General features: G+C 41.6%; 1 protein-coding gene across 3 annotated transcripts in view; it reads left to right on the forward strand.

Moving 5' to 3' along the window:
* The window catches only part of LOC126295333 (solute carrier family 35 member E2A-like), a 136,722-nt gene that overhangs the window by 64,254 nt on the left and 59,597 nt on the right, over positions 1-12,871 (forward strand). For all 3 annotated transcript variants that reach the window (XR_007552459.1, XM_049987801.1, XM_049987800.1), the window contains exon 4: positions 6,924-7,056. Coding sequence is in view for 2 of the 3 variants with exons in the window: in XM_049987801.1 (XP_049843758.1) it covers positions 6,924-7,056 (133 nt within the window). In the remaining variant the exon portion in view is untranslated. The remainder of the gene's footprint in view (positions 1-6,923; positions 7,057-12,871) is intronic.

The following is a 12,871-nucleotide window of genomic DNA, read 5'->3' on the forward strand; positions in this document are numbered from 1 at the left end:
ATAAGATGATCATCAACAAAAGCCAAATGAGGATAATGGAATGTAGTCTAATTAAATTGGGTGATGCTGAGGGAATTAGATTAGGAAATGAGACGCTTAAAGTAGTAAATGAGTTTTGCATTTGGGGAGCAAAATAACTGATGATGGTCAAAGTAGAGAGGATATAAAATGTAGACTTGCAATGGCAAGGACAGCGTTTCTGAAGAAGAGAAATTTGTTAACATCGAGTATAGATTTAAGTATCAGGAAGTCTTTCCTGAAAGAATTGTGTGGAGTGTCGTCACGTACGGAAGTGAAATGTGGATGATAAATAGTTTAGACAAGAAGAGAGTAGAAGCTTTCGAAATGTGGTGCTACAGAAGAATGCTGAAGATTAGATGGGTAGATCACATAACTAATGAGGACGTATTGAATAGAAGGTAGTGCACTTAACAACACCAATACTTCATAGCATTAGTCAAAAACTGTGTATGTATGTTCATTGATGCTTTTTACTGCCTTCTAATTGGAATTAAGGCGGAAATTGAAAAGCAGAACTCTTAAGTACTGACAGCTGACATAAACGGAAAAAGCTAGCATTTACGCTCTTAGTTATTGGCTACTGGAGATAGTTACCTTGGTGGTTGTTTCACATGTCAATTGCTGCTGTGAGGTTTGCAGCAACATGTGCGCAACTCATTTAGGATTTTATTAAAGTATGTGCAAGGAAGGTATAGTTGGAGCCATGAACGACAGTGGTAGAGTTTAGGCTCATTATGCACACCAGATCTCAGATCAACCTCAGACAGCTAGCGAGCATTCAGTAGATTTCTTAGCTCTCTGCTGTGAGCATATTGGCCAGTGTGAGTATTAAACGTGATTGTGTCAGGTATTTGTTGAATTTATATTTGGTTTGTTACAATTCATCACTGCTGACGGTGGTGGTAAGTGACAAATTCTCCAGAAACAAGCGAGGGGAATAATTTACTGGATACACTCTTCCGTCAACCACAAAGCAGGAAACAGTGGAGCTGTTACAGGTGTTGCCAGATCTCAGAAGCGAGTAGCCTCATCTTGAGAATCATTCAGCAAATTGCCAGTGAAGGTAATTGTCTGTTCAGACCAGTGGAAGCCCAGTTTTCAAATTGGTGGGGAACGTCACAGTTGTGAGAAGTCTGTCACGAATTTAGATGATTTCGAAAAAAATTATCTAAGACGAGTTGTGCTCAATATGCATTAGACAGTCAAATTTCCTACTGTCAAAAAAAATTACATTGAAAATGCATGAAACTGTAATTCTTAAAGGCACTGCAAAGAATACTGGAAAACATTGGGTTCAAATATGCACTTATGAATGACAGAAAAAAAATTTCAAGGGAATGTTGTGATATCGCTGCTTTAAGGGCACAGTTCTTAACCATCAAGCAGGCATGCCTGTGTATAAAGTGCACCAATCACATTGTCTTGCTGCACCATTCCTTTGTTGTTTTACAATTGTGAACCCATATCTATTCCTTTATTACTGCTTTTGCTAACACGGTGATAAGCTGTGTTGCCATACATCCAAGTGAGCAACCATAATATGAAATAAACAGTCAGCTACACGAGAAAAAAGTTATGGTCCATGCAAGAAAATGACCAAGATTCCTTGGTAGGAGCACAGTCCTATAATGAAAGTTATCTACAAGATAGACAGTGAATAAATAAGCAGTTGGCCGGGATCTGATGCAGTTGCACTGTTTACTGCTTTTAGTGGGCCATTACTGTGGGGTAATGCTTGTATGTGGCAACAGAGTGATACAGTAAAAGTTTATTGTATTATTGTTTAATTAAACAGTGATTTAGCTCAACATCAGTTTATTATATTGTTGTCGAATCAAACTAACATTAAACTGACTTTTCTCATAAGTGTTTACTTTGATAGCATAAAGATTGCTATTCTTTGCAGATGTACAAAGTTCAATGCACACCTGCTCATGATACAAAAAATGGCACAGCTTCTTGATAGTTAAATAGTATTCTTGAAATAAGAAAATCTGGCAATCGGAACATTTTTTTTTTTTACTTGGACGAAACAGAGACAAACCAGAATCATACGAGAAAAGCCTGTTAGAAACTGAGTGATGGTTCAGGTGGCTTTAAAGTACCAGTTGATAAAGGTGGATGAATAATTGTGCTTCACACTGGTTCTTATTCCAGATACATTCCAGAAAGCAAATTACTGTTCCAGGCAAAAATGAATAATTCAGGGAACTAGCCAGTACTTACCACAGCTCAGTACAGCCGATAGAAACACAAAAAACAACCAAATTTTCCTTTCCTCTTTAGCCATTCATGCATCTTTTCATCTTGCATCTTTATACTATACACCTCTTTACTTCTGTATGCATCCTCTTTGGTTTGAAGCTGGCACAGTACCTACAGTAGAATATCTTTGGCTTCCCTCTGACAACCATGCCTCCATCCTTGCTATCCTCCCTGTTTTCCTTTCCCTGTTGCTTCATAAGCTCGAATGTGAGTAACTAAATCCAATTTCCCTTCTTCCCTTTCTTTCCTCTCTCTCCTCCCTGATGAAGGAACATTTATTCCGAAAGCTAGGAACTTAAATTTTCGGTTGTTTTTTGTGTTATCTATCGGCTGTACTGAGCTGAGGTAAGTACTGGCCAGCCCCTCTATCTCTTTGTTAGTAATTGTTTCACATCTTTATATGAGATTTTCCATTCATTAATTCAGGGGACTGTCATTCTGAAATGACCTCGGAGACATATTATGGTTTCAAAAACAGTTTTTCCCTTACTTGTCTGCAAACTCAGCAATAATTACGGACAGAGTGAGTTATCACTCTGTTGTTGTTGACAAGGCACCCGCAACAGGTGCAAAAAAAAAAAAGCTTGTATCGTGTTGTGGCTTGCAAGTAAAAAGATATCGACACTGTCAACCAAACTCTGGCCGAATTGTTGAATCTTGTAGAGCTTCATAAACCGCGTGTAAAAGTTTGACATCGATTGTACTGCACAGGAATGTGGACGTACAGTTTTGCATTTGCCATCATATCGTTATCAGTACAATATGATAGAGCTCATATGCGCACAAGTGAAATGCAAAAACATTTAAAATTGCTGACAAAGAGAGGCTTTTGCACGTATCACGTGACGGCATAACAACTTCAGCATGAGTTGAATGTGTTAAGCACCCGGTGTGGTTACAGGAGGAGGACAAGGAGAGGGAAACTTTAATTGATAATCTACTTGATTCCATCATCACCACCACCACCACCACCACCACTACTACTACTCTAACACCAAATAAACTTGACACCAACATGAACTACTGCATTGTAGACGATGACAGTCACAGTGATTGGAAAAAATGAAAGGTGAGGCGCACATACAGTATTCCTGCTGGCCCCCGTTTTTTCCTCACTCGCGGTTGTACCATTGGTATTGTGATACAGTCTATGTTTTGCAACAGTAACGAAAATCTTACTAAGGCAATAAATGCTTTGTTTTATTTTGAAGCATCTTCAGTGGACAGTATTTTGGCTTCTACATTTCCGAGCCACTTGATTACCTTTTGTAGTTTTGTGTATTGCTGTGGTGGTAAGATCATATTTCACATTTGTTGTGACTCGTCTATATTTTAGTGAGTAATTGCTGTTGTGTGTGACAACACTCACCAATATATTTTAGCTTTTATGAGTCCACAATTCACTTTGTGTACTTTGTCAGCTTTGCTTTGAGTGAAGTGCTTTAAGATAAATCGATATGCATCTGGCCTAGTTTATACTGTCTAAATAAAACTTTTATCACAGTGGTATTTAAATTATTCCCTTTAGTATGTTGTATACCATGTAATGTGTGGTAGACCATGTCCATGTTGGCAGCAGTTACACGCTACACATGGGAAGCACATACAGGGTGTTTCAAAAATGACCGGTATATTTGAAACGGCAATACAAACTAAACGAGCATTGATAGAAATACACCGTCTGTTGCAATATGCTCGGGACAACAGTACATTTTCAGGCAGACAAACTTTCGAAATTACAGTAGTTACAATTGTCAACAACAGATGGCGCTGCGGTCTGGGAAACTCTATAGTACGATATTTTGCACATATCCACCACGCGTAGCAATAATATGGCATAGTCTCTGAATGAAATTACCCGAAACCTTTGACAACGTGTCTGGCGGAATGGCTTCACATGCAGATGAGATGTACTGCTTCAGCTGTTCAATTGTTTCTGGATTCTGGCGGTACTCCTGGTCTTTCACGTGTCCCCACAGAAAGAAGTCACAGGGGTTCATGTCTGGCGAATAGGGAGGCCAATCCACGCCGCCTCCTGTATGTTTCGGATAGCCCAAAGCAATCACACGATCATCGAAATATTCATTCATGAAATTAAAGACGTCGGCCGTGCGATGTGGCCGGGCACCATGTTGCATAAACCACGACGTGTTCACAGTGTCGTCTAAGACATTTTGTACTGCCACAAATTCACAAAGAATGTCCAGATAGCGTGATGCAGTAATTGTTTCGGATCTGAAAAATGGGCCAATGATTCCTTTGGAAGAAATGGCGGCCCAGACCAGTACTTTTTGAGGATGCAGGGACAATGGGACTGCAGCATGGGGCTTTTCGGTTCCCCATATGCGCCAGTTCTGTTTATTGACGAAGCCGCCCAGGTAAAAATAAGCTTCGTCAGTAAACCAAATGCTGCCCACATGCATATCGCCGTCAACAATCCTGTGCACTATATCGTTAGCGAATGTCTCTCGTGCAGCAATGGTAGCAGCACTGAGGGGTTGCCGCGTTTGAATTTTGTGTGGATAGAGGTGTAAACTCTGGCGCATGAGACGATACGTGGACGTTGGCGTCATTTGGACCGCAGCTGCAACACGGCGAATGGAAACCCGAGGCCGCTGTTGCATCACCTGCTGCACTAGCTGCGCATTGCCCTCTGTGGTTGCCGTACGCGGTCGCCCTATCTTTCCAGCACGTTCATCCGTCACGTTCCCAGTCCGTTGAAATTTTTCAAACAGATCCTTTATTGTATCACTTTTGGTCCTTTGGTTACATTAAACCTCTGGTGAAAACTTGGTCTTGTTGCAACAACACTGTGTTCTAGGCGGTGGAATTCCAACACCAGAAAAATCCTCTGTTCTAAGGAATAAACCATGTTGTCCACAGCACACTTGCACGTTGTGAACAGCACACGCTTACAGCAGAAAGACGACGTACAGAATGGGGCACCCACAGACTGCGTTGTCTTCTATATCTTTCACATCACTTGCAGCACCATCTGTTGTTGAAAATTGTAACTACTGTAATTTCAAAAGTTTGTCCGCCTGAAAATGTACTGTTGTCCCAAGCATATTGCAACAGACGGTGTATCTCTATCGCTGCTCGTTTAGTTTTTATTGCCGTTTCAAATATACCGGTCATTTTTGAAACACCCTGTAGTTCGTAAAGCAGAGAACCTTATCTGAAAGTACGTAGCAGTCGAGGTGACAGTGAAAGAGGTAGTCCAATGGGGTAGCCAACTGTGGCATTATCAGAGCATTACAGGTCATCAATATTTTGAAAATTTTTGTTGTTTTATGAAAATAATCATCAGTAAACTTTAGCATTGCCATTGGACATAAGCATTCGTACTTCCACGTATGCAGATGCTCGGGGCGAAACACAAAATTCAACTTACTGTGCCATCTGACTTTGCATATGTTATTCCTTTCGATCCAGTCATCTTACTGTGGTAGTCGTGTGGTGGAGGGGACTTAACGTTCTCTGCTACCTGCAACCCCCTAAACACAAGCGAACTGTTTGGCGTCTGCATCTCTATGCGTGCACTGCACCTACCATTTGCAGCTGGCAACATTACAATACCTGTCTGTGCCTCTACATAGCATGGACCTGTACGGCCCATCATCGTTCATGGATTCAACTATAGTATCTATAAAATATGATTAATCAAAGGTGGAATATGCATATGACTTGTCACATAGGCTACTTGATAAAATCTGCTGCACAGTTTATTAGAGGGCAGATAGCATAACCCCAGATCATTTTTATTTGTCAACAGGAATCAGCCCTTGTAATTAGGGCTACCATGAATGTAAGCAATGGGAATAATCAGATCCTTCATATAATTTTAATAACCATAATAGATACATATTCACACTTGTTTGCTTTCAGTGAAATATGTGGTGCTTTTACTTTTTAATAAAAAGTATTATGAAGCTGGTGCGTATTCATTCTGTTCCCACCTAATGGAAGCATCTAATGAATTGATTGTCGTTCTTGTGTCACAAGAGCATCTTAGAGTGCTTCAGCAATTTTCTACCAATTGCACTTCCTTTCCATCAGTACTTGTGCTGTGGATCTCTTCAACCCAAGAAGCATGTATGATACCTATATTTTTCTATCGGCAACATTACATTCTGTTTGAAACGCTCTATCAGTCGTGCAACTTGTGTCAACAGCAACGGAAGTAAACAAGACAGCAAACAAGAGCTTCCTCTAAAGCTAGCGCCGAAGCAGATAGGACTTGAACTTCCTATGATGGTTTGCTAAAACACTGGCAACCAGCACAACACTAGCGAACGCAAACAGAACCCGATCAATTGCAGTTCACTGCACTCAGCTAGTGTTTACACCAGAGAGAATCCTCAGTTGCTGATACTCATTTGTTTGTGTTCACTCCATTGTAAAACCATGCTTCCCTACTACACTCTTTCTTTCTTTCACTCGTGCCTTCGTCCCGCAATTTCAGCAGGGTCGGCGTTTTACAGTCGGATTTGGCACGGTTGGTGTGAAGGGGTGGTTGGGTGCCCTTCCTGCCGCCACCCCACTTCCCTACTACAGTATTAGTTTATAATTCTCACCGTTTTCTCATTTTGTGTTATTTCTTGCGTAGCCTAAGGTTAGACATGTGCTGTCGGCAGGTGAGACGACGGGCCTGTACGTGGGCCTGTCCCTTATCCCCGTGATGGGCGGCCTCGCGCTCTGCTCCGCCAACGAGCTGAGCTTCGACACGCGGGGCTTTATCGCCGCCATGGCCACCAACCTCACCGAGTGGTGAGTGCTGCTTCAAATTGCGACATTCCTTACTGAAACAGTGTAAAAATAGTAAGAAATTTTATGATCAATTTAGATCTTCGACAGCTTGCAAATGAATATCCCCTGACATACATTCTTCGGTGCCCGACACCTATTCATAAGCAAATTGCATTTTCTGTTGCCAACACATCCAACTCACTCCAAAAAATTACATTTGGAGAGAACTTTTGAACAGGCCTCACTAATACCGTATTTGCGCAAATATAGGCTGCACCTATTTTTCCTAAATTTGGCTTGAAAAATAGCAGTGCGGTCTATAATAGAGATTTTTTCACTCGAATCGTAAATTGTTGATTTCAAAATGACGAGTACACGTACTTTGCAGGCTGAAAAAAACTTTATGTAATAGCTGTTCTTAAAAAAGAAAAGGCGACTTTGTTCTGCATAATTGCATCAGCTTGTTTATGCAGCTTTTTCACTTTCTAAAGAGCCTGTGCGTGGTGACTGACGAGTCAAAGTTTCGACGTGAAGCGAACGGCCTCAGTCGGTATTGACAGCTGTATCGATGCAGCCGACCATAGTTGGCAGATGACATTGTGTTCAACACGTCTATGTGCTAAACAGAAGACCACATGACAGAAAGAATTTCAGATCACAGAAATGTTGTACGTATTTGAATTTGATACGGTTTCAATTTGATGATGTGTTCAATGAAGCTACTCTTTGCTACAAAATACATAACAGCCAAGTACTGCATAAATCAGATTTATTATTAAAAGTATTTGAAAGCCATTTTGCTGCTGCTAAAGATGCATATGCATTTCATTTTATCTACTGAAAACATAGTCAGTTGTAACAGTTTGATGATTTCTGCGTACATCTGGAAATGTTGCTGTTTCCACATTTTTAGTAGTTGCAAATACAAATTTCAAATACCTTTAACAAGCATAAAGCATTCACGAACACAGTGGCTACATGAATGAAGAATGATCAAATTTGATTTAGACAGATGGAGGTAAATTCATTGAACATTGGGTAGATTAGCCATACCAGGTGTACTGGTATGAAATGAGCTCCCCCCCCCCCCCCTTTTTTTTTAAATGAAACACTAATTTTGAATTCAAAAGTAAAAAAAAAAATTATTCAAATTACTGACCATTGCTTTCTATTCATTTCGACTACCTTTCTGGCAATTTGTGGACACCACGCCAATAGAAATGTTCGTCTTTTGAAGCGAACTAATCAGACACCCAATTTTCGACTTCTTCGTAGGAATCAAAGTGTTCCTCATCCAATGCTTGTCCCATTGATGAAAAAAAAAATGTTAGTTGGAGGGGGCCAAGTCTGGTGAAAATGGGGGGGGTGGGGTAGCAGCTCCCAGCCAAGTGTTTTGATTTTATCCTGAACCAGTTCTGCTTTGTGTGCAGGTGTATTGCCGTGTAAAAAAATTACTTTGCCATGTCTTCTGGCCCATCCTGGTCTTTTTTTCGATCAATGCATAGTTCAAATTGATCATTTGTTGTCTTTAGCGATTAGTATTCACAGTTTCACCAGGTTTTAGAAGCTTGTGATACACCACACCTTTCTGACCCCACCAAACACAGAGCATTGTCTTCTTGCCGAACCAATCTGGTTTTGTTGATGGAAGTCCCGGATTAACCCGTGATTTTTCCCATTTAGGATTCTTAAAATAAATCAATTTTTCGTCGCCACTAACAATTCGAAGCAAAATTGATTCTCTTTCATGTCTTTGAAGCAAAATTTGACAAATGGTTTTTCGTTTCTCCATCTGTCTTTCATTCAATTCATGTGAGACCCATTTTCCACACTTTTGGATCTTTCCCATAGCTTTTAAACGGCCAGAAATTGTTTGTTGTGCAACATTTAGCATTGCTGCCATTTGCTTGTGACTCAAAGTATCATCTTCATCCAATATTGCTTGCGATTTGGCGTCTTCAAACTTTTTTGGTGGTCTTCCACGTTCTTCATTTGTTACATCAAAATCATTATTTGTGAACCATTGAAACCATCTTTTGCGTGTTGCTTCTGATAGGGCACGATCACCGTATGCCTCGACAAGCATTCGGTGCGACTCTGCAAGCACTTTTTTCAAATGAGAACAAAAAATTAATGCTTTCCACAAATCATCATGTTCTGGTACAAAATTCGACATTGTTAACACAATGAAAACATATAATGTTTCTTTTTCCATGACTTGATGTATACTAAATATGTTGACAGGTGTCATACCAACCAAACAAAACAAAAAGAAAAAAAAATTAAGTCTCGTTCACATCGACCCATTTGTATCTTAACGCTCATTTCATATTGGTACACCTGGTAAATTTTTCTCACTTTTATAAAAATTATAAAACTACATGTACATTAAATCTGAACACATGGGAACATACACAGTGGGTCGCGTTTACTCCAGCCTATCAGTTTCAGCCAAGTGAAGCACAATTACTTCTGAAAAAATGGAAAAACCAGGATGGGATAATGACAGTATTATGAAAAGGATACACTGTTGTTCATCGTATAGTGGAACTGTTGAGTTGCACAACAAAAAAGACTACTAAACACATAACGTTTTGGGCAGAAAAACTTCTTTTGAAATAGCCAACATGCACTCACATTCACGCACGTGACCAACGTCTCTGGCTGCAGAGGCCGGAGAACAGGCAGCTGCGTGTGGTGAGAGAAGCAGTCTGAGTGGTGGGGGTAAGGAGGAGGCTGGGGTGTGGAGGGGGAGCGATAGCAGGGTGAGGGGCGGGACGGTAAAGTGCTGCTCGTGGGAACATACAGAGAGGGTAGGGCAGCTACCGTATTTACTCGAATCTTAGCCGCACCTGAAAAATGAGACTGAAAATTGAGGGAAAAAAAATATTTCCCGAATCTAAGCTGCAGCTGAAATTTGAGACACGAAATTCAAGGGGAGAGAAAAGTTTTAGGCCGCACATCCAAATCGAAACAAAGTTGGTCTGTTGTAATATGAGACACAATTAGGTCGAATGGATGACGATACACCTACAGTAGTTTGGTTCGAATCGTGAGCTTAGCAGTTAAGCTTTACCAAGTAGCCATTGCTATGTGTCAGGAGCTTTGTCCGTATTTATACGGGTACCCTTCCTTTTCCACGTGCTTCGTCTGGTTTGGATTGATTGCTTATTTTTCTTTGATCTGATAAGTGCCGTTCTCTTTGTTAAAGGTGTTTAAGTCACTCTAAGCTGAAAATGCTGTCCTGTACCGTGTCATGCATTGTTTGTCACATTCTGATAATGAGTGTTTATGGCATGCCGCCGCTCATAGCATGGCTTGTTTTTGTGCACGCTACCGCCGCGGAGCAGAAGTTTTAGCGCCAGTATTTATCTTTGTGCCTGCAAAACATGCCTGTGTAGTGCTACATATATTTGGCGGCAGAAGTTAGTTGTGGCAGCACCTACCAACATTTTTTCAGAACTTCCGCTTACTTTGCAGTCGATTCTAAACTGCAGGCAGTTTTTTTGGATCACAAAAACTGGAAAAAAGTGCGGCTTAGATTCGAGTAAATACGGTAGGTGCAGTCGGGAAGTTAGACGGGGGGCGGAAAAGGAGAGAAGTATAAAGACTGTGCGTGCGCTGGTGCAAGAGAAGGCTATGTAGTGCTGGTGTGGGAACAGGGAAGGGGAGAGGTGGGTGAAAGACAGTGAGTTACAAATGTTGAGATGAGGAGGGTTACGGGAGTGTTGGATGTATTGAAGGGAGAGTTCCCACTTGCACAGTTCAGGAGAGCTGGGATCGTAGGGAAGTGTGACAGGACTGATGTCATTTTTTGTATACGTAGATGAGCACAGTCTGCAAATGTTTGCCGATTACACTGTAGTATATGGGAAAGGTTTGTTGGTGAGCGACTCTTGGAGGTTCACGACGACTTCAACAGAATTTCTGTTTGAGGATGATAAATTGCAACTTGCTTTAAATGTAGAAAAATGCAAGTTAATCCAGATGAACAGGAAAAACAATTGTATGATGTTTAGATACAGTGTTAATGTTGTATGACTTTGTCACAGTCACAATGATTAAATATCTAGGTGTAACACAGCAAAACGTCATGAAATGGGACAAGAACATAATGTCGGCAGTGGAGAAGGTGAATGGTTGACTTTGGTTTCTTGGGATAATTCTAGGAAAGTGTAGCTCGTCTATAGCAGAGACCATGTGCAGAATACTTGCATGGCCCTTCTCGAGTGCTGCTGGGATCCGCAGCAGGTCAGATTAAAAGAAGACATCAAAGCAATTAGAATCGTGCAGCTGGTAGTAGGTTTGATGAATGCGTGAGTATTACAGAAAAGCTCAGTGGGCTCCAATGGGAATCCCTGGAGAGAATATTATATCCTTTTCACGAAACAATAGCGAAAAAATTTACAGAATCAGCATTTTTGACTGACTGAAGGGCAGTTCTACTGCCACCTATGTACATTTCACGTGAGGACCACAAAGACAAGATAATAGAAATAAGGGCTTGTATGAAGGCATTTGAACAGTTTTTTTGTCCTCGTTTCATTTCTGAGTGGAACAGGATAATAATTTGATGAAAAACTGTCAGATTTCCAGCTGGGTGGCAGTGTTAAAATACACTACTGGCCATTAAAATTGCTACACCACGAAGATGACGTGCTACAGACGCGAAATTTAACTGACAGGAAGAATATGCTGTGATATGCCAATGATTAGCTTTTCAGAGCATTCACACAAGGTTGGCGCCGGTGGCGACGCCTACAACGTGCTCACATGAGGAAAGTTTCCAACCGATTTCTCATACACAAACAGCAGTTGACCCTCGTTGCCTGGTGAAACGTTGTTGTGATGCCTCGTGTGAGGAGGAGAAATGCGTACCATCACGTTTCCGACTTTGATAAAGGTCGGATTGTAGCCTATCGCCATTGCGGTTTATCGTATCGCGACATTGCTGCTCGCATTGCTCGAGATCCAAAGGCTGTTAGCAGAATATGGAATCGGTGGGTTCTGGAGGGCAATACAGAAGTCCGTGCTGGATCCCAATGGCCTCGTATCACTAGCAGTCGAGGTGAGAGGCATCTTATCTGCACGGCTGTAATGGATCGTGCAGCCACATCACGATCCCTGAGTCAACAGATGGGGACGTTTGCAAGACAACAACCATCTGCACGAACAGTTTCACAATGTTTGCAGCAGCATGGACTGTCAGCTTGGAGACTATGGCTGCAGTTACCCTTGACGCTGCATCACAGATAGGAGTGCCTGCAATGGTATACTCAACGTAGAACCTGTGTGCACGAATGGCAAAACATCATTTTTTCGAATGAATCCAGTTTCTGCTTACAGCATCATGATGGTCGAATGCGTGTTTGGCGACTTCACAGCGAACGCACTTTGGAAACATGTATTCGTCATCGCCATACTGGCGTATCACCCGGTGTGAATGTATGGGTTGCCATCGGTTACACGTCTCGGTCACCTCTTGTTCACATTGACGGCACTTTGAATAGCGGACGTTACATTTCAGATGTGTTACAACCCGTGGCTCTACCCTTCATTCGATCCCTGCGAAACCCTACATTTCAGCAGGATAATGCATGACCGCATGTTGCAAGTCCTGCACAGGCCTTTTTGGATATAGAAAATGTTCGAGTGCTGTTCTGGCCAGCACATTCTCCAGATCTCTCACCAATTGAAAATGTCTGGTCAATGGTGGCCGAGCAACTGGCTCTTCACAATACGCCAGTCACTACTCTCGATGAACTGTGGTATCGTGTTGAAGCTGTATGGGCAGCTGTACCTGTGCACGCCATCCGAGCTCTGTTTGACTCAGTGC

Source organism: Schistocerca gregaria, chromosome 11, assembly GCF_023897955.1.
Source record: "Schistocerca gregaria isolate iqSchGreg1 chromosome 11, iqSchGreg1.2, whole genome shotgun sequence".
Lineage (NCBI taxonomy): Eukaryota > Metazoa > Arthropoda > Insecta > Orthoptera > Acrididae > Schistocerca > Schistocerca gregaria.